Source organism: Scardinius erythrophthalmus (assembly GCF_964197995.2).
Source record: "Scardinius erythrophthalmus genome assembly, chromosome: 14".
NCBI lineage: Eukaryota > Metazoa > Chordata > Actinopteri > Cypriniformes > Leuciscidae > Scardinius > Scardinius erythrophthalmus.
The window spans coordinates 6,129,175-6,156,481 of record NC_138234.1 but is presented as its reverse complement, the minus strand read 5'-3'; the positions used below and the strand labels follow the sequence as shown (position 1 = coordinate 6,156,481).

At 39.1% G+C, this 27,307-nt stretch overlaps 1 protein-coding gene across 1 annotated transcript; it reads left to right on the top strand.

Moving 5' to 3' along the window:
- The first annotated feature begins 7,978 nt into the window (after positions 1-7,978).
- Positions 7,979-12,774, top strand: LOC308701867 (uncharacterized protein). Its single transcript, XM_081384336.1, has 4 exons — positions 7,979-8,089; positions 8,435-8,755; positions 11,442-11,747; positions 11,976-12,774. Exons 1-4 carry the CDS (start codon positions 8,032-8,034, stop codon positions 11,993-11,995), a joined length of 705 nt encoding a protein of 234 aa, XP_081240462.1. The 5' UTR covers positions 7,979-8,031; the 3' UTR covers positions 11,996-12,774.
- The last annotated feature ends 14,533 nt before the right edge of the window (positions 12,775-27,307 follow it).

Here is a 27,307-nt window from a genome sequence, read left to right as displayed (position 1 = left end):
TCCAATATTTCACTCTTCTGCTATTAGTTTTCATTCACAGCCAGAATTCAGTAAGATCAGCGCAAAAGCTTGTTGTTTTTTGTGATGATAAAGGAGACGGATGTGTAATGCCAAGGTAATATATCATATTGATTGTTTCTCCTCTCAACAGTCTCTCACGTGACACCTCTTTCACTTTCACATCACCTGTTGTGTACTGGAAAATCCCTGACTAAGCAAAAACTGCTCAGTGGCTGCACACTTCTCTTGTTGATCTTTATAGTCACAGTCAAATAGGCCTTAAAAACACATGGCTTGTATAGTATTCAAACTACTTCTACAATAGTTTTCTATAGAATAAATACAATATTTTAACACCACCCCTCTATATAATGTGAGCATTCTGCCATAGGAACTCAGGTCAATTCGACTGAAGAGTGCAGCATGATAGCAAGGCAAGTTACGCAGTACTCGTTCCTGTTATCTCGGAACTGTGGTTACGTTAGTAACCGACTGAACGTACTATCTATACGGTTCACTCGTAATGCATCACTAGACCCTAGACCCTGGGCATGAAAGCCCAGCTACACAGATAGGACCCTTGCTTGTAGAGCAGGGATGTCCATGCTATAAAATCTGGCGAAGGTGGACAGCGAGGACCAGTCGGCCGCCGCACAGATGTTGCCAATAGACACTCCGCTGGACAATCCCCAGGATGAGCCTCTGGTGGAGTGTGCTTTTATTCTGATGGGGCGCTATAAGCCCATCAAAGCATAAGCTAGTGCAATTGCATCCACTGTCCAGTGGGTAAGTCTTTGCTTCGTGACCGGATGTCCTTTAGTGCATCTTCAGAAGCACACGAAGAGATGCTCCGACTGACTGAACTGGCCCAAACGGGGCAGAGTAAATGCTTGCCCTCAGAGGTGGAAAGAGCAGAAAGAGTAATGACCTGTGCTCTGAATGGAGTAGAGAGCACCTTAGGTACTTAGCCATGTCTTGGTTTGAGGATGACTTTGCCATCGTTAGGCCCAAACTCAAGGCAAGAAGCATTCACATAGAGTGCTTGCAAGTCGCCCACTCACTTGAGCAATGATAGGGCTGGCAGGAGGTCGTTTTTTAGAGAAGGAAAGACAGTACCAGTGAAATGTCACAGAATGTCAGGTCTTTAATCCGGGAGGCGCACCAGCCGGAGAAAACAGACCACGTAAGGGCGTAGAGGCATCTATTGGACAGGGCTCTAGTCACAGAAATAGTGTTTAGGACCCTCGCAGAGAGGACCATAAGCTCCCGTCGAGAGGCCAGAGGTGAAGGGCCCACAACTCTGGTTGGGGGTGCCAGATCATTCCTTTTGCTCCAGTCTGCCCGGCACGTGAGCCACTCTCAGCAAACAGAGGTTGAGTCATGCCCATAATAGGAGGCATCTGGATAGCTTGTACAGAGGCCTCGATCTGAGTTCACCTTGGTGGTTTATGTAGGACACCACTGCCATGTTGTCCGAGCGGACTAAGACATGGTGTCCTCTCAGGTCTGGCAGGAAGGTTCTGAGGGCCAGAAAGACTGCCAACATTTCCAGGAATTGATGTGCAGCCGCTTTAATGCGCTCGACCAGGAGACTGAAGTGGGCCTGCCTTTGCACAAAGCTCCCAATACCCTTTTTGGGGGCATCTGTTGAAACCACCTTCCTTATCGAGACCCTTCCAGGTCCACGCCAGATTGGAACCGATGAGGGTCCTTCCGCTCTGGCGTGAACGTGGCCGAATTGAGAACTGCTTCCAGGAACGAGATCTGCTGGCTGGAAGACAGAGAGCTCTTGGCATCGTTGATCCTAAGTCCAAAGGCTGAGTAAGAATCTGTGAGCGTCTAGCTCAGTCTCTGACTGGGCTAATACAAGCCAGGCGTCTAAGTAATTCAGGATGCACACTCCCTTCTGTCTCTGGCACTTTGTAAAAGTGTGTGGAGCCAGAGACAGTCCGAATGGAGGGACTGTAGGGTGATAAGCCACCCCTTTGAACCCGAATCTCAAGAATGGTCTGTGATGGGGGGCTATCTGGATATGAAAAACCAATCCCCTTGGCACATTTGCGAGAGGATTTGTTTCAATGTTATCATCTTGAACGCTCATTTCATAAAAGCATGGTTCAGATGCTTGAGATCGAGGATGGGCCTGAGGCCGCCATCCTTCTTTGGCACGAGGAAGTAGCAGCTGTAAAAGCCTGACTCGCTGTGCACTGGAAGAACAGCTTCTATAGCCCCTTTCCCCAGTAAATTCATCATTTCAGTGGGGAGGACGTGAGCCACATTGCTCCTTAAAAATGTGGAAACCACGCCCCTGAGGCGGGGAGGCCTGCAAGCGAATTGCAGCAAGTAACCTCATTTGATTATGTTCAAAACCCAACTTGACACCCCAGAGATGGATTCCCATGCCTCGGCACAGGTGTCTAAGGAATGAAGTGGTTCGAGCGACAGGCAGCTGTGCAGAAAACTGGCACTCGAGATAACTGGAAGGGGTAATTTGCTCTCTTATTGAGTATGTTTGTTTTTTATTTTGTTTGCTATAACAGCTCGCAGGGCCAAGTCAGTCTAGCTATGCAGGCGGATTTACTTGGTGCCCATTCCAGCTCTAGCGTCACTCGAATCTCTAGACGGCAGGGGGTGGGGTTATCCAGCGAGCCCAACCAGTCATCCATGTCTGAAGCCGCCAATGACATGCTGTCATCAGGGAGATCAGATCCCCTGAACGAGACCAGGCCACTCGTGCCATGACTGCGCGGTAGTAGAGCACATGAGAATCCTCTTGGGAGAGTGAGGCACACGGGAACTGTGCCGACGTGAGCTCACTTGTGCCCGATCTCTCAGTCCTATGGCTCTGCTGTTTCTTCCTCCGAGGTTCCTGGGAGGAAGAGAACAGGAGAGCGTAAGGGGCGGGAATTTGTCTAAAAATTAAGCAGTCCATTAAGCAGTTTAATTGCAAAATTAAACTGCAAAATTAAGAAGTTTTTTTTTTTTTTAAATTAAGCAGTTTAAAAATGTAAAATTTAAAATTTGAATTTTGTTGTAACAATGCAGACAAACATTATAAATGTTATTCACTGGTTTCAGGATCAAAATGGATGTTGCAATGGTTTTCGTCTTAGTTTTATATTTACAGAAATGTGGTTAGATCTGTTGGGTGGATAAACAGCTTCTGCTGAATGTTTGTGGAACGTTTTTTTTTTAATCCAAGTATGATAAACTCCTGCTTGTGCACTTTAAGAGTGCACGCTTTCACTGCGTGATGTAGCCTCTTATAATGCAGTGTGAATTCCCCCAAACATCAAGATGAGGATAAAATCTGGATGACTTTTCATATCTTTTTACACTTATGCCGTTAGACCATGCTAAGCAATATCACATGAGAAAGAGTGCTGTTTTTCCTGAACATCAGCATGATTGTAAATGTGATACTGATTTTATGTAACAGTTCAACAAACAAAAAATTAACATTGAGTGACATCTTAGACACAATATTGTCTGTTTTTGCTCTGTTTCACAAAGAATATAGTTATATCATATAGGCTACAAACAAATACACAGAAGAGCAGTTACACGTCTCTGAGAAACACACACAGCAGTGTTTTGTTTGAATCTGCATTTTATAACAAATTGGGTGAGTCAAAGATGATTCAAAGACCCATTATTAAATACAGTCACTTGCTTCGTTCCTAAATCAGTCGTTTGTTTTGAACGAATCGGCTGAATTAATTAAGACAGTGACTTGCCGCCACATACTTGTAGTTTTAGTTTCATATTTAAAGTATAATTTAAGTTTTTTTATATTTTTCAAGTTGTATTCAAAACAATATCGACATTTCAGTATGTTCAGTGTGTTTAGTTTTCATGGACTTTTAGTTTGTTTTCATTCATCTTCTGTGTTCCGTTTGCATCAGCTTTGTGTCATTAATCTTGTTTGAGTCACTATTTAAGTTCTCCCTATACAGTCTGTCAGTCTGCACTGTCTTGTCTGTCTGTCTGCCTTTTGGGATTTACTTCTAAACTTAGTCTGGAAATATCTTCATTGTCTTCACCTGCATGCACACACCCGTGACAGAAAACTGAACCAAGATATGGATTATGCAGTTCGATTTGCTGCTGTGGCTCTTGAGAGCACAGATTTTTTTGTCTTATTCTGAAAGTTTTTTTTTATCTCGCTATCACCAGCCCATGACGTCGAGACCCTGGAGTCACTGTTCTGGATCAGGGTAAATTACCATCATCCCGTCGACCTCCCAGACACCACCGGTCAGAACTGGAAAGAAGCCATCATCCGGTGTCTGGAGAGCGTCCTTCCCCGATCCAGAACACAGCCAGACCCAGAGCCCGAATCACCACCATCGAACGTAGAAAAACCATGTGAGTCCCCCGCAGATGGAGAGCTACCCCCTGCCTGAGGACAGAGCTGCCCCCGTCCTGGATGTGGAGCTCCATCATACTGTAATGGCGCTTTTCCACTGAATGGCACGGCTTGGTTCAGCACCGCATGGCTGGTGTTTTCTGACCAGAGGGGTGAGCCAGCGACATCAACAGACGAGGGAACATTAAGTACGAAGAATCAGGACTGGCTGATAGACTTCAATAAGGAAGTTTCAACTTCCACCCTATCCCACCCGGTACCTTCATCATCCGTAGCATCGCCTCCAGTGCCAGCAATGTTGCTTGATTACATCGGCTCTGTGCCTGAGGATCCATCGGCCACATCTCCGTCAGTTTTCCCCCAGTTTTCGTCAGCCTCAACACCACCTGGACTCCTCCCTTCCTTGTCCCTCGTCTGCGCCGTGGGCTGTCGACACTGGCAAGATCTGGGTCTGTGCTAGCGGAATATCTTCACCTTTACCTCCAGGGGATTGTCGTCCACTCACTCGTCTTCTGTCACAGTATGTTCAGTGTGTTTAGTTTTCATGGACTTTTCATTTGTTTTCAGTCATCTTCTGTGTTCCTTGTTCAGATACCCGCCACTTGTTTGTTTATCTGTCTGCCTGCCTTTTGGGATTTACTATTAAACTTTGTCGTTTGGAACTATCTTCATCGTCTTCATCTGCCTGCTTGCTTGCCAACACCTGTGACAATTATTTATGCATTTCCAGTCATGCTTTTATGCTACATCAGAGCTGCATTAATCAGTCTGTGTAAATGAATCAAAATACCACTTAATATGCTAAAAAACTAAACAGAACTAAAAAAAAAAAATGTATTAAGCATTTTACATTAAAGTTCACATAAAATACCCTTATAGAGGTAAAAATGCCCCAAAAAGGAACAAATCTATACCATAATGGAAAAGTAAATTTCTGCCACTGCTGCAAACTAACCCCACAGAATTTGAAAAGCTACAGGAGTCAGCTGTCCGTGATATATTGAGCCAAATTGTTAACAAAACATGTAAACATGATGAAATATGATTGACAGCTCACAACACTAAATAACACACCAGTAGATACAGATCTCTAATCCAATAGTTTACTCTTAGTTTTCATACAGGCCCATAAATGTAAGATCAGCAAAAGCTTGTTGATTCTCATGATATTAAAGGAGATGGACGTGTGAACGGAAACTGTGACTGAGGTCACGACCAGATAAATATCTCAGTTCAGTCGTGTTTCAGATCAATCTGAGTGTTTTCAGACATTTTAAGAGTTACTATTGTGGCCTTTCAGTGAACCGATGAAGAAAATGTTTCTCAAATTAGTTTTGCTGTTTGTGGCGTCTGTTTGGTGAGTTTTAAATATATTGTTATGGCTTCAGTTGTTTCCATTTTTATACAGAATTATACCAGTTTGGATCAACACATGTTAAACCTTGAAATGTAGAAGTATTTCCAATCCTCAAGTTTTACACCGAACCAACACATGATTTCCTCAGATCTGGGAGATGAAGACCTTCCCTGCAGTCATGATCTAGACGGCTATTTAAAACTTCAGCCCAACCCGTGACAGTGGTGTCTGTTGAGGTAGTCTTGCGACGGCAACACAAGCGTGGGACTCGAGGTGATACCAGAGTCTTACACAGAGAAAGAGTATGAAGCATCTGTGCGGAACCCTTATATCAGAGATCTGGTCTGGATCCGGTGTTTGCTGAGGATCTGTGCCGATGACTGTCTGCTCTTCACAGGCGGTCTGTCTCTAGGGCTCATCTAGTTGTCTCGATCTCTGCTGACATTCAGGGCTGTTGTGTTCATCTCTATGTGCAGATCTACCATCGGTGGGAGGTGTTAGTACTCTTTGGAGCAGTTTTTTCCTTGTTATAGTATGAATGACAAGTTTAATTGCAATACAAACTTTTGGCACATTATCAAAAATTGAGAGCCTAACAGCCTAATGGCTGTTGAAATAATGTGAAGAATACCGAGTAGTTTGTCTGCTGCCTCAACTGATTTACCAGACATGGCAGAACAAATTTAAAGAAATGAAAAAAGATTAAGTAAGCTTAATCATAACCAAAGGTTTGATATGACAAAAATCAGAATATAAAAAAATATAATAGACTAATAATTTTATTTGACAGTAGGCCCAGGACCTAGAATTTCAATACTAATATTTATGCTGCGAGTGTTGTTAAACTCATTGTGTTGTTCAGCACAGAAAACGCTTTCGTGCTCGTGTGTGTACATGTGAAATACTTTTTATATATAGGCTATATTTTTGCGTTGTAGCAAAATGCATGCAAGGGAACGCAAACAACGCACTCTTACGACAAACATATATCTGAAAGACAACAGTGCTGTGTTGAACAGACGACAGAGAAATCAGTGCAATTTGTTTCATGAAGCGCGCGCTTGCGACATGTTGTGTTAACAATTTCAGCGTCTCAGAGCGGCGCGGTTCATTAAGCGGTTTAATTTTATTAACAAGAAGAAACTTGTTTACTACAATCACTGCTCTGCTTTCTGCATGAGATCGCATTACACTGGATAATTCAAATGTCACGAAAGGCTGATTCAGGTCTCCGCTGCGCTTCCCAAAAGCATCGGGAGCTAAGCTGATCGTAGAGACCATAAGTGGCAACGGTTTTACGATCTACTCATACGATGCTTTTGGGAAACGCAGCACCTTTCGTGACATTTTAATTATCCTGTGTAATGCGATCTCATATCGATTTCTATTTAATGTTGGTACATCGTGCAAAATGTTTGTGTGTGTCATTCATGAAACGTAAATTTAGCTGCAGCCAATAGTGACTGCGCGACCCACAGTTTGAAAACCCCTGCTTTAATGGATGTGAATTATAGGAATGTGATAATGTGTTATGTGTATGCCAGGTTAAAGAGATGTGTTTTTACTCTAGATTTAAACTGACAGAGTGTGTCTGCTTCACAAACAAAGCTAGGAAGACTATTCCAGTGTTTGCCGCTAAATAGGAAAAGGATCTACCGCCTCCAGTGTATTTTGATATTCCAGTTATTATCAACTGGCCAGAACTGTGAGACTGCAGTGGATGTGAAGGACTATAAAGTGATAAAAAAGATTTTAAAATGTATGAGTTTTTCATTTTTATTTTATCTGTACAAGCATCTGTGTGTCTGGTTTGATCTGTCGGTGGATAAACAGCTTCTGCTGGATGTTTGTCGTCTCTGTGTGTGTCAGTAGTTTGTGGCTGAAGCGTTTCTTCATTTTCTCTCCTGCTAATAAGAAGCTCACAATCTTCCACTCCACACAAAACATCTTTACACTGAAATAAAGTGAATCCATCAACAGACAAATAAGAGTCACAGGTCAGAGGTCAAATATGATTGACAGCTCACAGCACTAAATAACACACCAGTAGATACAGATATCTAATCCAATATTTCACTCTTCTGCTATTAGTTTTCATTCAGGGCCAGAATTCATTTGAAAATGTAAGATCAGCAAAAGCTTGTTGATTTCCGTGATGTTAAAGGAGACGGATGTGTGAGCGGAAACTGACTGAGGTTGGGGGAGGATTCACACACAACCAGATAAATATCTCAGTTCAGTCTTTCAGAGCAATCTGAGTGTTTCAGACATTAAGAGTTACTATCGTGGGCTTTTCAGTGAACCGATGAAGAAAATGATTCTCAAATTAGTTTTGCTCTGTTTGTGTTTGTGGCGTCTGGATGGTGAGTTTTAAATGTGTTTTTTCTGGTTTCAGTTGTTTCTGTTCTGATGTGATAAATTACTGGTTAAGTTAGTAAGACAGGATTAACATTTACTGTTATTCTCGTATAGAAACAAATAATGTGTGATTTTCCTGAGAGACAACACTCTTATTTGAGATTAAAGTCACTTGATTATATAAAACTGTTAAACTATTTCTCATTTTCATTCATCATCTTTTGTCTTTGAACTGCTGCAGAATATTAATCACTTCACATTTACACGATTAAAAGTATTTTAGTGAAGCTTCATCAAACCAACATCAAGTGATTTTAAAGCTTTAATCTGTGAAAAACTCTGTTCTTCAGGAGTGATTGGAGATGAAGTGAAGTCAGTGTCAGTGATGGAGGGAGAATCAGTCTCTCTAAACTCTGATCTTACTGAAATGAAGGATGATGATGTGATTCGGTGGAGGTTTGGAGATGAAAACACTTTAATAGCTGAAATCAATGTAACGGCCGACAGAATCACTGTATATGATGATGTTCTTCATGGGAGATTCAGAGACAGACTGAAGCTGGACAAACAAACTGGATCTCTGACCATCAAAAACACCAGAACTGAACATGCTGGAGATTATAAACTACAGATGAACAGTGAGATCAAGAGTATTCATCTCGATGTCTACAGTGAGTAAACCTTTTGAGTGATACGGTCCCACATTTGGGATTTGGAATGTTCAGTGATGTCACATAACTGTCAGATTCAAACTCTTCAGACAATTTAAACTGTGAATGACGTTCTGACAATTAATTTTTTTATGTAAGATATAGATATCCCCCATTTAGCATGTTATGTTTTGTGGTTAATTTTTAATTAGTCATATGTTAGATAATTATATACTTTTTAAATATTGTTTATCCTTATTATTATTTATGGGCCTAACAGTAAATTCATTAAAATCAACACCTGGAAGTGTACACTTTTAAGAGTAAAAATGACATACTGTAGAAGGTTGGCTAATTCAAGTTTATTAAAACTGCATAATTATGTAGACTATATTGGTTTCACCTGTTTTTAATGACAAAATTAAATTAAATTCCATTTTTTCTTTTCGATGTTTTATGATATTGTTTATTTCAGTCACTCTAAACTCTGATCTTAGTAATAGTAGTTTATAGTAATCATCAGGATTTTTAAAATGCAATGTTTGATAGAGAGCAAACGCAGTGTTGACAGAGCCGGGCTAATATGATCACACTTCCTGGTTCTAGTAAGAGCTCGAGCTGCTGGAGTTTGCTTGGTAACGCTTTAGATTACAGCCCGCAAAGAACTGTGTATTTATTTATTCTGTAATTATAGTGTACCTACAACATGTAAAGTTTTAGGAATAAAGGGGTAATAACCAGAAGAATTAACAAATTAATCATACTGTCGGTATTTTAGAACTAAGCGTTACTTATTCTACTATTATGATACAACAATCTTACATTTGAGAGCAATTTAGCGAGAACAGACACTGCAAACCTTTTTATAATAACAGTATAACAATACATAGGCGTTAAAAACTTATAGTGTACATATGCAAATACAGTACTTTCTTTTAACAAAAGTGCACTGAGAACTAAAACTATTGCAACTTTTGCTTAAATACTGGAGAAATATACTCTTGTTCATGTAGTTTCAGGGTAAGTGGTGCTTGTTACTCTTTTCCTCCATTAAGTTAATACTAACACTTTCTTTTCTTTTTCTCTTCTATCAGATCAAGTTTGAATTCAAAACTCAGTTATTATGGATTGATTAAATAACATAATATAAGTGTAGCCCAGATAGGGTTATTTATTATCTCCTAAATGCATAATTTCTAATATGTAAATGTTTCTGACCTTCAAGGGTTAAACTGTCATAAACGTTATGTGGTTATATATTTGTACAGCATTTCACTTGTACTAATGTTATACAGATTACGGTAAAGTTTATGTAAGATGTACTCTCTCAACATGTGGGTTTGATCTGCATGTTTTTTATTTGTGATTGGACATTGGTTTACTTGCTCCCGCCCATGTGTGGGTATTGATAATTCTGATTAGTAGAGGGAGGAAGAGAGAGAGATGGAGGCAGATCGGAAAGTGATGTCGTACTTTATTTTCTGGTGATTCTGAGAGTAAAATATACTTAAATAACTGCTGACTATAAGTGGTCAAAGAGTATATTAAGTGAACACAGAAAGTGTTAAAGAACGTTTCTGTAATTCGTTTAATTTTTTATACATTGACTAAAAAGTTTAAACAGACTTGCATATGTTACTGCTGCTGAGCGCGATGTAGGCTAATCTCTTTTTCTTTTACGTCGAGTAAAATCTACTCGTGGGATCTGAGTTTATTAATCGTTCCGAGGAAGACGACTACAGTATAAGGAACCAGATAGCGTTCTAAATCCCCTCGTGGTTTAGAATTCCTCTGGCATCGCAGGATTCATAATCATTGACAGCGCGCATGTCCAAACGGGAAGACACAGGTACACTTGTTTGTTTAGCTCTTTGGAGCGAAGAGGCCATTTGTTGGTTTTCACGGACACACCGTTCTCAAGCAACGATACAGGCCTGCAACAGGTTGTGGTTATTTGAACTAAGAGTGTGTGTGGGCCCACATTACGTATTTGTTGTCTAATTTGCTCATTGATTTGCACTGAGTGTATTATGCATTTTGAGATTGTAGCCTATTATAAATCCAATCCAAAGGGGATTATATTACTTATTTCTTGCTGATACAAAATTGAATATTGATATTTGAGTATTATATTGGAGTTTTGATTTAAGAGAATCCAAAGGTGCTTTTGTGTGAAAGAAAATACACAACAGACATTTAAGAATTTAATTTAATTATTTTATTTTTTTTATTTACAATTTTTCATTATTTCATCTGTTTTTACTTTAAATAAATTCACTCGTTAACTGATAAGAACTTACCTTTTTGTGATTCTATATAACAGTTCTCAGAAGTATAATCAACATTTTTATTTAAGTAGAGTGATTTGGGGGGAAGGAAGTAAATTAGTTAAGTCCAGAGACATATCATTAGAACCCGGTGCTCCGCCCATCAAACAAGAGGGTAGGGGGCGCTACATAAATATGAAGCTCAGATACTTGACAGCATTAGTTTTAGTGTGACATTAAACATTACAGTAAAATGGTCTTTTTTTTAGTTGTTCCATATATAAATCTATTTCTCTTTTCATTCCTCATCTTTTGTCTTTGAACTGCCGCAGAATATTAATCACTTCACATTTACATGATTAAAAGTATTTTAGTGAAGCTTCATCAAACCAACATCAAGTGATTTTAAAGCTTTAATCTGTAAAAACTCTGTTCTTCAGGAGTGTTTGGTGTGATTGTGATGGAGGGAGATTCAGTCACTCTAAACTCTGATCTTACTGAAATGAAGGATTATGATGTGATTCAGTGGAGGTTTGAAGATGAAAACACTTTAATAGCTGAAATCAATAAACGGGCCGACAGAATCACTGTATATGATGATGTTCTTGATGGGAGATTCAGAGACAGACTGAAGCTGGACAATCAAACTGGATCTCTGACCATCACAAACACCACAACTGAACATGATGGAGATTATAAACTACAGATCAACAGTGAGATCAAGAGATTCAGGCTCATTGTCTTTGGTGAGTTAAATATCAGTTTCACTTGTTTTATATTTTATTCAGCTCAAAGATACAATTAATAATGCAACATTCATTTTGCTTTTGGTTTTTAATGATGATATAAATTTCAATTTTAAATTTCAAACTATTTACTTTTATTAATCATTAACTGTGTGTGTGTGTGTGTGTGTGTGTGTGTGTGTGTGTGTGTGTGCGTTTACTTATATCACTTTTGGGTACATTCACCAGAATACACACCGGTAAACTGAGGACCACCCAAAAAATTGAGGACATTTTGTATGTCCTCATTTGTTTGACTATACAGTGGCATTCAGCATGCTCTAAAATGGTGTCCAGGCTTAAAATCTCACTTGTCCCAAAAAATCACTTTTAAGTGATTTGTGTACCTGAAGTGTGTATGCCCCCCCACTAAAGTGTGTATAACACAGCGCCCTCTAGGAGTACTGCACTTCCGGAAAAGATACACACTTCGGGGATTCTGACCAATCAGAGCGCAGGAAGCTACTACGAGAGCGGGAATTCATGATCTGACCAATCAGACGCCAATACGTCATCAACAAACATGGCGGAGGCAAAAAAAATCATGATTAATGAATGAATTGACAGAAAATTATAGATAAATTCCCAATAATTAGTATTTAAATAAAAATAGACTAATTTGCCCTGAGCTGGAGCTCTCGCGATTTATATGAGCATGTTTCTAAACTTTAATCCTCGCAGTTTTGCGCTCGCATCAGAGTCTGCTCTGTGTGTGTGTGAAGATCGCGCTGCTGCCCCGCACCCTATACAGAGACTATACGTTACAGCACGTACAGTAACTTACATAGGAGTTTGTTAATCATATAGGAACGAGTTTGAAGCGGGGAAGGGACAGGCACATTACGTCATGTGAATTTAAAAAGTACATATTTCCTTCCAAAAGCGGATCGAGGGACAATTGTTTAAATCTGTCAATATGTGTGATGATTTATTCATCTGAGTTTGTTCAATAAAAATACACAAGCCACAAAAAGATGTGAAAACATGCAAAAATCGCTTGCTTTTATGAGTGATTTTATTTGTTTTAAGTGTTTTCTCCTACTTTGCGCTCTGCCGTTCCCTGTCATATTATGAGCGATTTCCCTGAGCGGCCGCCGCCCCTCCCCCACCCACCGAGCTGGAGTCCGTTACCACAGCAACACATTCACTTACAGCAAACATTCTTATTATATTATATTATATTATATTATATTATATTATATTATATTATATTATATTATATTATATTATATTATATTATATTATATTATATTATATTATATAGAGGAGATCAGTTACAGCAAACATTCTCTTTATATTATATTATATTATATAGAGGAGAGCAGTTACTGCAAACATTCTCTTTATATTATATTATATTATATTATATTATATTATATTATATTATATTATATTATATTATATTATATTATATTATATTATATTATATTATATTTATTGTATTATATAGAGGAGAGCAGTTACAGCAAACATTCTCTTTATATTATATTATATTATATTATATTATATTATATTATATTATATTATATTATATTATATTATATTATATTATATTATATTATATAGAGGAGAGCAGTTACTGCAAACATTCTCTTTATATTATATTATATTATATTATATTGTATTATATAGAGGAGATCAGTTACTGCAAACATTCTCTTTATATTATATTATATTATATTATATAGAGGAGAGCAGTTACTGCAAACATTCTCATATTATATTATATTATATTATATTATATTATATTATATAGAGGAGAGCAGTTACTGCAAACATTCTCATATTATATTATATTATATTATATTATATTATATTATATTATATTATATTATATTATATTATATTATATTATATTATATTATATAGAGGAGAGCAGTTACTGCAAACATTCTCATATTATATTATATTATATTATATTATATTATATTATATTATATTATATTATATTATATTATATTATATTATATTATATAGAGGAGAGCAGTTACTGCAAACATTCTCATATTATATTATATTATATTATATTATATTATATTATATTATATTATATTATATTATATTATATTATATTATATAGAGGAGAGCAATTACTGCAAACATTCTCTTTATATTAACGTATATTATATTATATTATATAGAGGAGATCAGCTACAGCAAACATTCTCTTTATATTGTATTATATTATATTATATTATTATATTATATAGAGGAGATCAGTTACTGCAAACATTCTCTTTATATTATATTATATAAAGGAGAGCAGTTACAGCAACAATTCTAATGATACTATATTATTATATTAATTATATTACAGTTTTTCTCAGTTGCTTTGGTGCATTTCTCAGATCACAACTAAAATTCTTACTTGTTCAATCTCCACATTATCTACTTGTGCACCTCATAAAAGCAATTTCTCATTCTTTTGAACAAATTGCAGTACATTCATGCAGTTGATTATGTGCAAATGTATGCTGTTTCTTACATTATTAATTGCTTATGTCATGTTTATAAAAATGTATTATACTGGTTCTCTGTTGAATAGTCTTACCCCACAAAACATATAGGCATTAGTTCCATAAGTCATTAAATGCAGAATTGGTTGAACTAGTTGTCATAAACTGTCAAACATATTTTCTATACAATTCTATTAGACTTTTTTTGTCCTGAATTGTTGAATTGCAGAGGTGAGTTCTGAATTTCACTAATGAAGGGGAATGTAAAGCATTAGATCAATCAATGATCAACCAGTTCTCTATAATAGCTCAGAGTGCATCTCATGAAGCTTCATCTGGGATGCATACAGAGCACAACACGTTACACACTCTGAGAGAGGAAGAACAACAGGGTGAACAGCCGAGAAGAAGAAGAGGAGCAAGGATGTGTGGTGGAAGGGTAAGGAGGTAAAACAGAGGAACAGGCTAAGATTGTGTGTTTCAGAAGAAATAAGTGCCATTATTGTAGATCATGTTCTCATTCATGACCTTATGGCCGAGGCTGGATGAAGGGTGCAGCCGAATGTTGGGAGAACAACCGTGTGTCTTCAATCATTCAAGCGTTTGTAGACAGAACAGGTGTGTAATCAGACAGTGTTCACTCTACTGCACTGTACTGTTCACCATAAACTGTAGACTTACTGTAATGCTATAGGCTATTACAGAAGTCTACTTGCATTATACATTATACAGTAAATATACTTGATAGAGACACGTACATACAGTATATGTGTGATAGTCTTGTTTTTTATATCACAGTGCCACTGTACTGTAATCTTTTGTCAGACCAACAGTAAAAGTGCATATGTGAATCCTGTCCAGTCTCCTCTAGAGTAATGCGTATATGTGTGCTGTTTAAATTTATATGTCATTCAGATACAGTGCAGTATTTTGTATTTTCAATCATTGTCATCAAAATCGTAGCCATAGTTTACATCTGAAACTAAGCATTTTGACATTCTTGTTTGTGAACAATGACACAAGGATATGTTCTTTGATATTGTACTAAGGATTTTGAGCAAGTTACAGGAGTTTGATGGTAGGCTAATCTATTGTGTTCTGCTGTTTGTACGAAATGCACTTAGGTACTGGTGTGCAAATCTTAAGGATGATTCAATAAATGTACTAAAGTGACTGATAATAACTGTTAATAGAGCAGTTACAGCAAACATTATGTAACTGCTGTCTCTCTCTCTCTCTCTCTCTCTATATATATATAGAGAGTCTCTCTCTCTCTCTCTCTCTCTCTCTCTATATATATATATATAGAGAGAGAGAGAGAGAGAGAGAGAGAGAGAGAGAAAGAGAGAGAGAGAGAGAGAGAGATAGAGACAGCAGTTACATATAGTCATAATACAAAAGAAAAAAAGTGTTTAAAAGAATCATGAATCAAGCTGACACGTTTAAATGTTTGTTTACAGATGTATTTTGTTCTTACTTTGATTTTAAAAGCCATTGGATCTACACTAACCCTAACCCTAACCCTAACCCTAACCCTAGCTCTGTCTCTGCCTGTCAGACTGACTGAGATCTGCTCATACTGTGATCAGCCGCCCTTCCCCCACAGCACTGACTCTGATCGCGCGCGCGCCCTTCCCCCACAGCACTGAGACTGATCGCGTGCGCGCCCTTCACCCACAGCACTGAGACTGATCGCGTGCGCGCCCTTCCCCCACAGCACTGAGACTGACTGCAGAGTGAAAGAGATGAGATGAATGAACTAACAGACTGACCAGTGACAGAGAGATAGGTAATCAGCAGTGCTGCTCAAAAGATGACAATCTGTTGTGGCTATGCGTTTTTAAAGCACTTTTACATTGTCTAACAGCTTCTCCGCCCTTTAATGTAAATACCATTCATTTATTAAATACATAAAAAGATAATGCTGTTAAATTACACGTTAAAGTTTAATTTTGAGCCTCGAAATAATCCACACTCCTTCCCCCTTCTTAACTCAAATAAATTCTGAAGTAGTTGTGGGACACTGATGAAATGACAACAACACAGACAAGTGCAGAACTGGAGATATACCAGCTCATATCAGCCCTGCTGTATATTTGCAGACATCAATTTACTATTTTGATTAATGATATTAGTAGAAAATAATATGCCTGTTCAAGAGATCTAGGTTGCTCATTTAGGCATTTTTTGCTCTTTTAAACCTGTGTTTGTACATGGTTCCTAGTTCGAGGCGGGTGGATTCGTTTAAAAGTGATCATGTGCTCTGTCCACTAGAAAAGACCGGAAAAGACACTCTGGAAAGACTCACTTCACCACAGGTTTTTTTGTTTTGTTTTTTTTTAGTTTGAAGAAAGAGTACTGTGATTAAAACTGTGGAAAAAAAGATTCTTGCCATCAGATAATGTTCTATTAGGTTAAATAAATGTAGTCACAATTTCAACGTGAAATCCAAATACGTAATTACGTCATTTACGCAAGTCTGCGACCGTGGATGTGTTTTCCCGGGAAATGCAGACACGTGACAATGGGACGCGAAACAGACGACGACAACCCCCACCACGCACGCATTAAAGGCTAAAGGTGAGATCTAGACTTGTCCTCAAAATGCATGATAACTAAATACATTGTGAAATATGAAAGTTAGTAAGATGTGTTTATTTTAGTTGTTTAATTATTTTTTCCTTAGGGTTTTATTTACTTCTCGACTGTATTTGAGTTTGCTTCTAATATGATGATTTGCTGCAATAAAGAAAAAGTTTATTGCCAACTTGTAGGCAATGGCCAGTAAATAGAATTTTGTTATTTTTTATATAATAGTACTTTAGATTCTGCAAATTAATCTAAACAACTGAGTCAGTGATAGTCTACTAGCCTATATCATTGTTTTTTTTTTTAATCAAAAGTGTTGTCAACTATCAACAGTAATTTGTATAAATAATGAAATAATGAATTCCATTTTTTTATATCATTATTATTTGATAATTTTTATTTTATATAATATTTTTTATTACATTATATGCCTGTTCTTATTATTATTTATCTTTATAGAGCTTTTTTGCCCAATGCCAGTACATAGACACTTTATAGTATTTTTATTGTGTGTGTCAAATCCAAAGCAGACCAAAAGCACATTAAAAATAGCCCCTATGAATCTAGCTGGTTACTGACTGAAAATCTCCCATACGCTCTTAAATCAAATATGAATATACAGTAGATTGATGTCAATTGTGGTCACAAGGCACACAAGAACTAATGGTTTTTGGCATCATTGACATTGCCTTTTTTATCTAAATGCCTGTTGTTGACTGGTCACATGTGCTGTCATTGAATAGAGCTCTGTTGATATAATATAAAGATATACTTTAGTGTTTAACAGAAAAAAACACAACACAGGTTTGGAACAACATGAGGTTCAATTGAAACAACAATTAATATAATTGTATGTTAATTATGTATGTTTTTGGGTGAACAATTCCAGTAAGATCAACAAGATTTTTTTAAATATGCTTATTTATTTCATTCACCTTATATTTATTTTATTTATTTTTTTCAGTCATTTCAAGAAAGAAATTCAGCATGCTGGGAAATAAAAGGCGTAAAAAACCTCTGCAGGACGCTGAGCATCACATTACCTGTGAAACCGACAAGCCTGGGCTTCGAGAGCAGTTCATCAGCAAATATAAAGGCAAGTATAAATTACTAAGCAGTTTAGTAATAACGTTAATCTACAAAACTGAGAATTTAATGTGAGGTGAGTCATATGGTTGTTAGGCCAACTAATATCCATGTTTCACAAGTTAAACAAAACCAGTTACATTTTTGCATTTCTGGTTCCATCAACCCAAAGTCAATGTTTATTTGCACATTCTGAACCCAGTTATGCATAATAAGCCGACAGTGCATGTGGTCATGTAAACGCAGACTAAGGTCACCATAAACAGCATAAGCATAAACCAATCGACACAGATAGATTTTTGCCCCTTATTTGCAGATTTGCCCGGCATGTAAACACATTAACCTCTGTGTTCTGTGGCTTATTGAAGGGAGCATGTGTGATGTGTGACAGGAAAGTGTCCTTATTTTGGATTAAAGCACATCCAGACAGAGCGAGTGTTTTCTTGACCCAAGAACCTCTTAAAAGTATTCTCATCTCGTTCAGAAGTGGTACAGTCAAAATCCTGCACCCGATACTGCATGAGAGGAGAATATGAGTCTGGAAGTTTTCCTCTGAAATTCTGGAATACTCTTGGGCTTTATTTAACATCACAACTGACATGACATATGAAATACACAGTCAGATAAACGAATGGTTAGGTTTTGACGTCATTAACCTGATTTACTTATAAAGTAGTGGTTTACGTGGTTATTGGTTTGCATGTAAACCTGGATAATGGATTATTTCAAGAAGGTGATTTTATTTTGTTATCAGCGTATCGGTGTGCATGTAAACATGATCAATGGGTTTTGGTTAAATTCCTGAAATAAGATCCATGGTTAGCACAAGATCAAGATATTTTCACGCTTTACTCCACAACATAAAATAGTAATACTCTCTTGTGTGTTTTTTTTAAAAGCCTTTACTTGTCTGGTAAAAGGCAGTTGTTAACAAGTGTCTAAATGGGAGACGGGTTGTCTGGGACATTAAACGTCATCAGCTGAACAGATTAACTCATCTAGTCACTTTCACAGCCTCGTTGTGTTTATAATCGCACTCTTGCAAACTATTCTAGGTAGATGTAGGGATGGGGATGTATACATCACACAATCAGTCAAACATGCATTATAATAATGCAGAAACATTATAAATATTACACAGGGAGATGGATTTTAAAGCTTTAGAGTTCCTGGAGGCACATTTATCAACAAAAAAAAAAAAAAACTCTATACTTTTATCTAAACTATAGAAGCCACATAAAACATCCATATACCACAAAGAAAAACTACCTGAAAGAGATGCAAATAATAAACAAACAGAATTGTCTTTTAAAATAATGCAACACAGTTGTTGAAGCTTCATCGTAAGGAAGTTGAAGTTGGTCAACCGTGGTGTAGTTTATAGATTAACTTTAGCTTATTTTCTGCAAATCCCAGTGGGTTTTTGTGGAGGAAACCAGGGGATGTTCAACTACTACCGGGTTGGCCTGCAAAAATAGGTTTGTGTAAGAAAATGTATGTAATTTTAACTGTATAATTTTAAGACTTAAAAGTATAATGTAAAGTATAAAAAGCAAATCATGCTTTGAGATTAGCCTGACTTTTGACTATTTTCCTTAAGTAATTTCCCTTTCACATCGTATAATGTACGTCATATGGTAGAGAACTTTTAGTAATAAAATAATAGTTGACATTAAAGAAACTGCAGCTAATGTATTTCTCCTCTTTAGAGCTTTCTTCCGACCGAACTGAACACTACACTGAAGCTGAGAACACGTTCCTGTTTGATTTTCAGTGGCATGGCAAAAATTGGTGGTGAGTACAGAACTGGTGGATTGATGTAGTAAGGATGCTAAAATATCTGGAACTGTAAAATACTTAGGATGTGTTCATACCTGGAGTTCTGTTCGCTTGGTTCGTTTGGTCCGGGTCCGCTTAGTGTTCAGATTGGCATTTCTATTGTCAAACCTGTTATGCTTGACCAGTCTGTCCTTTTTAGGGTCACATCTTCCTGTTTTTGGTTCGTTTACATGTCTCTGGGTCCATGTTACATTCTTTTTTCATTCGAACCGCACCAGAGTTCGTTTGGAAGCCAACTGAGACCTATTTATTCAGCATCTGGATCCTCTTGTTTGGTGGCACCAGGTTTCAGATGGCAGTGTTCACACTTATTCAAATTAACCACACTAACAGTCTAAACAAACATGCCAGGTGTGAACACACCCTAATAATTAAAATTCATCATGAACTGACATTAAGAGTACTGAGTGAAGTTTCCTTGAGTCATCTAAATTGGCTTTCCCTGTATTCCCTAAAGAGAACAAAATGATTAATTTTAGATGCCTTTATCTGAGAGCTGAGAGGATGTTGCAGTGCGCCATTTAATCTCATATATCATATAGATCAGTGGTTCTCAGACCCTCCTCTCTGCAGATTCTGTATGTCTCCTTCACCTGACACACTCAGATGAGTTCATAGAGCTGTGTTCTGATGATGAACTCCTCATCTGAATCAGGTGGATTAAAACACCAGACATACAGCATATGCAGAGTGGTGGGTTCCCAGGACTGGGGTTCAGAACCACTTATAATAACTGTACATGTCTAGCTAGTACTGAGTGGTCATTTTATGTCTTTATAGCATGGATGCATCTAAAGAAGACTCGTCCTTGGGAAGACTTATGTAAATGATGAGACCAGAAATACTTGCAAAATGAGAACCGTTGAAGTGAGCAGAAAACCTCACCTGTGTCTCTTTGCTGTACGAGACATTCTACCAGGGGAGGAAATCACTTACAATTATGGCGACTCAGATTGGCCATGGCGAGTCAAGGTACTATCAAGAAAATGCTAAAGAGATTAATCAGTAATTCTCACAAATCTCATAATCTTAACTCTCATTCTGATTAGTTACCATGTGATTGTGGTCTCATATTTCTCAAGCCTTTGAATAAAGCATCAGCAGAATCCACTGATAAAAAGCCAGCCAGCAGTTTGGGTCTGCAGAAATCGGTAAGTCCACTTTAAAACATCTGTATCATTATATTATTGACTCTTTCAGCGTAGAGTTGTGTGTGAAAGAAATGATAGATAACGTGTAGGACAGCTAGAGGAATGAACATGAACAAGTTTTTCTGTCCTTTACAAATATTCTGATTTTGATATTCACTGGTTTCTTTTCTGACATCCAGCCCCATTGTTCAGCTTCTGTTTCTTCTCCTGAATTGGACAAGGTGAACAGCAATGGTCCATATAAGCAGTCAGGCAAAGCAATAACATCAATGAATAAAACGGTAACCATCTCATACATGCAGCAACTATCTACTGATGTTTACTGCCAGCTAGTTGAAAGTGCAGTGAGTGATTTCTGAGAAACACTATTGATATTTGAAATCGACACCCAAACAGACACACCCCTCCCTTCATTGCTCGGCCCCCAAAATAATGAACACGCAACACAGGCAACCACTAACAGCTGGCGCTCAGGTGTTCAACTCGAAAAGATCTTTATCGCTGGCAAACCATAGGATGCTTTTTAAAGGTTTGGTTTTAGTTGATTGTAGGTGCATATCCACTTCATCCAGCACACGTGTGTAATAGTAGTGGGAAGTTCGGATCATTTTACTGACTCAGATCTTTAAATCTCGTTCATCAAAATGAACAAATCTTTTTTCAAGTTATTTCGTTCATTTCAGCAGAATGTATTTAAAATGTTACATGTTAGCCAAATTCCCCAAACACATCAAATGTTGATCGCATTTAGAATAAGAAAAAAATTGCAATGCAAGAAAAAGGCCATATTATGAGAAACAGTTAATTTATTTATTTGGGTCTTCAGGCTATGCATTCTGTTAGTTTACCTCACCTCCCGATCTAAGCCGTTCGATCATCCCGTGATCCTCATAAACTGAGCTTTGCAGTCTGTAGTACCAGATACAGTATTGATTAGTTCACGTTTCGAGTCTATCGACTTTGGGTTCAAGTCATTCGTGCATCACGTGACAGCCCCATATAGGCTGAGCTATGCAGTCGCTACCGGATACAGAATTGATTAGTTCATCTTTTGAGTTTTCGTGGACTTGATAGGTGAACTAATCATTTATCTTTCCGGTACTGACAGCATAGCCTCTGTGGGACTGACCGGAAGAACGAAAGACTTGGACCCGAAGTCTCGAGAGATGAACTAATCATTTCTGTTTCCAGTACAGAACCCATGGGATGTTGGGCATGTGCGGTCAGCGCAAAATGAACGAATCACTCTCTGAGACAACTCGGTAGTCCCGAGTCATATTAAAGATTCGTTCATGACGACCCGTCACTAGTGTATAAACGCTTCAAATGATACAAAATTGTATTGCCATTAGAAATGTACTTATGTACCCACACTTATGTAAAATGTACCCACAATTAAAACAAACAAACTAAAAATGACTTGGATGGTATGGAGTAAATGTAGCGCCTTACTACCAACCTCTGCTAGTTAAGTATAGTTATTGGTTCAGAGTTTAAATGTCTGACTCTGAACCAATGTAACTATTAATGTGACTATTGTCACAATTTGTATGTAAAGTTTGTATAAATGTTTGTTTAGAGTTTTTATTTTATTAATGATCTTTGCTTTGAAATGTGCAAAACATTTTTTGTTCACTCCTACAGTGTGTTTGTTCTTGTCTGAAATGGGTGCCACAGTTTTCAATATTGCTAATGTACATTTTATTCTTGTTTAAGCTAAATACCTCTTTATATATCTGCAGAAGCGGTTTCAATCAAGATTGGCAAAATTAAGACAACATCATGAAGATTGCTATGAACGTTTTAACAGAGCAGAAATTGAAAAGGAACACAAGATTGCTAAACAGCAATCACAAAAAGTTTGTTTGGTGAGTAATATGTGAACATAATCACACTATTCTGTGATCAACGCCTCAGTCAATTAACGGTTAATTATTTTATTATTCATTTATTTTATTAATTAACAGTTTGCTTAGTCCTTTTGCTTTTAGACCTTATATTTTTATTCAAATTATATTTCAAGCTGTCACAGTCATCCTCAGTCGCATCCACATCTGATGGACCCTCTTCATCGGCACCCTGTGCTTTGTCCACCTCTATAATGGCCTCATCAACCTCATGCTCTCCTGCCCTGTCCTCATCACCGTCACCAGCTCCTGCGCCACCCATGCCACCTTCATCCTCGCCTGGGCAGCCTTCATCATCATCATCTTCGCCTGGGCAGCCTTCATCATCCTCGCCTGGGCAGCCTTCATCATCCTCATCCTCGCCTAGGCAGCCTTCATCATCCCCGCCTGGGCAGCCTTCATCATCCTCATCCTCGCCTGGGCAGCCTTCATCATCCTCATCCTCGCCTGGGCAGCCTTCATCATCCTCATCCTCGCCTGGGCAGCCTTCATCAGCTTCGCCTGGGCAGCCTTCATCATCCTCGCCTGGGCAGCCTTCATCATCTTCGCCTGGGCAGCCTTCATCATCCTCGCCTGGGCAGCCTTCATCATCTTTGCCTGGGCAGCCTTCATCATCCTCGCCTAGTAGGCAGCCTTCATCATCCTCATCCTCGCCTGGGCAGCCTTCATCATCCTCATCCTCGCCTAGGCAGCCTTCATCATCCTCGCCTGGGCAGCCTTCATCATCCTCATCCTCGCCTAGGCAGCCTTCATCTTCATCATCCTCATCCTCGCCTGGGCAGCCTTCATCATCCTCATCCTCGCCTGGGCAGCCTTCATCATCATCATCCTCGCCTGGGCAGCCTTCATCATCCTCATCCTCGCCTGGGCAGCCTTCATCATCATCATCCTCGTCTGGGCAGCCTTCATCATCATCATCATCCTCGCCTGGGCAGCCTTCATCATCCTCGCCTGGGCAGCCTTCGTCATCCTCGCCTGGGCAGCCTTCATCATCCTCGCCTGGGCAGCCTTCATCATCCTCATCCTCGCCTAGGCAGCCTTCATCATCCTCGCCTGGGCAGCCTTCATCATCCTCATCCTCGCCTAGGCAGCCTTCATCTTCATCATCCTCATCCTCGCCTAGGCAGCCTTCATCATCCTCATCCTCGCCTGGGCAGCCTTCATCATCCTCGCCTGGGCAGCCTTCATCATCCTCATCCTCGCCTAGGCAGCCTTCATCATCCTCGCCTGGGCAGCCTTCATCTTCATCATCCTCGCCTAGGCAGCCTTCCTCTTCATCATCCTCATCCTCGCCTGGGCAGCCTTCATCATCCTCGCCTGGGCAGGCTTCATCTTCATCATCCTCGCGTGGGCAGCCTTCATCTTCATCATCCTCATCTTTGCCTAGGCAGCCTTCATCATCCTCATCCTCGCCTAGGCAGCCTTCATCATCCTCGCCTAGGCAGCCTTTATCATCCTCGCCTGGGCAGCCTTCATCTTCATCATCCTCGCCTAGGCAGCCTTCATCATCCTCATCCTCGCCTGGGCAGCCTTCATCATCCTCGCCTGGGCAGCCTTCATCATCCTCATCCTCGCCTAGGCAGCCTTCATCATCCTCGCCTGGGCAGCCTTCATCTTCATCATCCTCGCCTAGGCAGCCTTCCTCTTCATCATCCTCATCCTCGCCTGGGCAGCCTTCATCATCCTCGCCTGGGCAGGCTTCATCTTCATCATCCTCGCGTGGGCAGCCTTCATCTTCATCATCCTCATCTTTGCCTAGGCAGCCTTCATCATCCTCATCCTCGCCTAGGCAGCCTTCATCATCCTCGCCTGGGCAGCCTTCATCTTCATCATCCTCATCCTCGCCTGGGCAGCCTTCATCTTCATCATCCTCGCCTGGGCAGCCTTCCTCTTCATCATCCTCATCCTCGCCTGGGCAGCCTTCATCATCCTCGCCTGGGCAGGCTTCATCTTCATCATTCTTGCCTGAGCAGCCTTCATCTTCATCATCCTCATCCTCGCCTGGGCAGCCTTCCTCTTCATCATCCTCATCCTCGCCTGGGCAGCCTTCATCTTCATCATCCTCGCCTGGGCAGCCTTCATCTTCATCATCCTCGCCTGGGCAGCCTTCATCTTCATCATCCTCGCCTGGGCAGCCTTCATTGCCTTCCTATGCGCAGCCTTCATCATCATCATCATCATCTTCTCTTGCTCCACCCTTATCTTCACTCTTATCAGTGATTCAAAATCGCAGATGTCTGAGACACTCTCATTAAGGGAGGTGGGTAGATTAATTTGCTTAATTATTGGGATGGTCTGGCTGTATTGCACTTGTAGAACTAACAATAGATTATATGAAATTATATATTATTTATATTTGTTTGTATTTCTCCTCTTCCAGATATCCTCTTTAAGGCCATCAAGAAAAAGACAGGTATGTGACTTGCCATGTGATACTTTATATGCTCAATTTTTTTGGCATAATTATGACTTTGCTTGCCAGTATCCACAATGCGATGAAACATAATGTTACAGGAACCACTGCCTTGAGTAAGTGTTATATTCTCTCATTCAGTATTCAGGAAGTACCGTCTGTGACACAGACTACAGCGATGTCACAGACTACAGCGATGTTGACCAAACATACCAAAAATCAGCTCAGATGAATCGGATGGTAGTTCTTCTGGACATGACATGGTCAAAAATGGCCAGACACCTTGAGTTTGTCCATCGCAGAGGGAACACTGCAGCTGGCAAAAATGAGTAAAGTCCTAATGGCCATGGAGAAAGGAACACTGTCTGACTACAAAGGAAAGATGCATCTGTCAGTATGAACTACACGCGAAACTTCATCATAGTTCATAAAGGACACTATTTTCTTGAAACCTTTGCTCACTTCTAAGCCGACTGGTGTGTTTAGAGCACACAGAGGTCGAACTCTTTTCCTGCCCTGGGCATCATCATCTTTAGGTTTCAGAGGACAGTTTTTGATATGTTTCCAAAGGCTACGCTTGTTATAAGGCCCTTGGCAGTAAATGCAGTGAATAAATTCTTTGGCTCTTTGTCTATTTTTTGAACGGTAGTAGGCAATCATCTCCCCATGTCCTTGTCTCACCACATCTGTGTTGTGGGCAAAGTTGCCCCTTTTTCAAAGGAGGTTCAACTGTACTCGTCTTTCTTTGGAATGTTTTGGAAATGCTATTGCCTTTACAACCCCCACTTCGTTGCGATGGACAAATTCAAGGTGTCTTGCCATTTTTGAATATGGCTTAGAGCAATTAAGGCAATACTGCTTCTTGTACGCCTTGCGGAGTTCCGTCTTTGGTGATGGCATTGACTGAATAAAAGTCTTATCACCAGACAAGGTGTTTGTCTCTTTAGATTGGCATTTCATCTTTTTTGGTGATGGTACAGTCATAAATTGATCAGATGAACTACCTGCCTCGTTGGGAGATGTTGGATGTATCAAAGCACTTTTGACAATGTCATGTCCAGAAGAACTACCATCCGATTCATCTGAGCTGATTTTTGGTATGTTTGGTCACATCAGACCCCATCCTGTTGAACAAGTGCTCTCCCAGCTGCTAATGGCCATGGAGAAAGGAACACTGTCTGACTACAAAGGAAAGAAACTTGATGACATTGAAATTGACCCAAATGGTACGAGTATACTTGGACTGTCTGTGTGTATCTGTTCTTTACATATTTGCAAAACAATGTATATGTTACCGGCAAAGTGTGTAATCCGGAATTCTATAGAATGCCCTAGGTAATGTAGGTAGGTAACTTAGGTAACCATCAGGCATTCTATACAATAACGGGATTTCACACTTTGCCGGTAACATATATAATCATGTCACAGATGGTAAGTATAAGCAATAAAGTGTAAATTTTTTTGTCAGTGAATTATTTAGAGCAACTTGAGGCCCAAGGTGATTCCATGTCAAGTGATGAGGAGGATTACAGTGACCTATCTCAGAAAACAGCACCAGCAGAGACTGATCAACTTGTTCAATCTGATCAATCTGTTTCATGGGAGGATCAAGGTAAGAAAAATCTCTAAACTACACAAACAACAATAATCAAATAAACATGAATCAGCTCCATGCAGCAATATCCAGCCAAATGAAAAAAATATACACATTAGGACACATTAGTCTTGATTTGGTCTTTACTCACCAATTTAGTTGTAATGAGAATGTGTAATGAGTATTTACTTGTTTTTAACTATTTCATAGGTTCTTCAAACGCTCCAAAAAAGAAATGGGAGGACAGTGAGGTAAAAGCAGTAGAGAGACACATGATGAAGTTCATCAAGACATACAAAGTTCCTGGTAAGCAAGACTGTGAAAGATGCATTCACGCAGAGCCAGAAGCTTTGAAGCAGCGAACATGGACTGGTGTGAAAAATTATGTGCGGAACAGGATCACGACTCTTAAAGAAAAGGTGGTTTGTAGGGTGGCACAAACACTTTAACACTTTGCACATTATGCTCTTTTTGTAAGAAATGGAG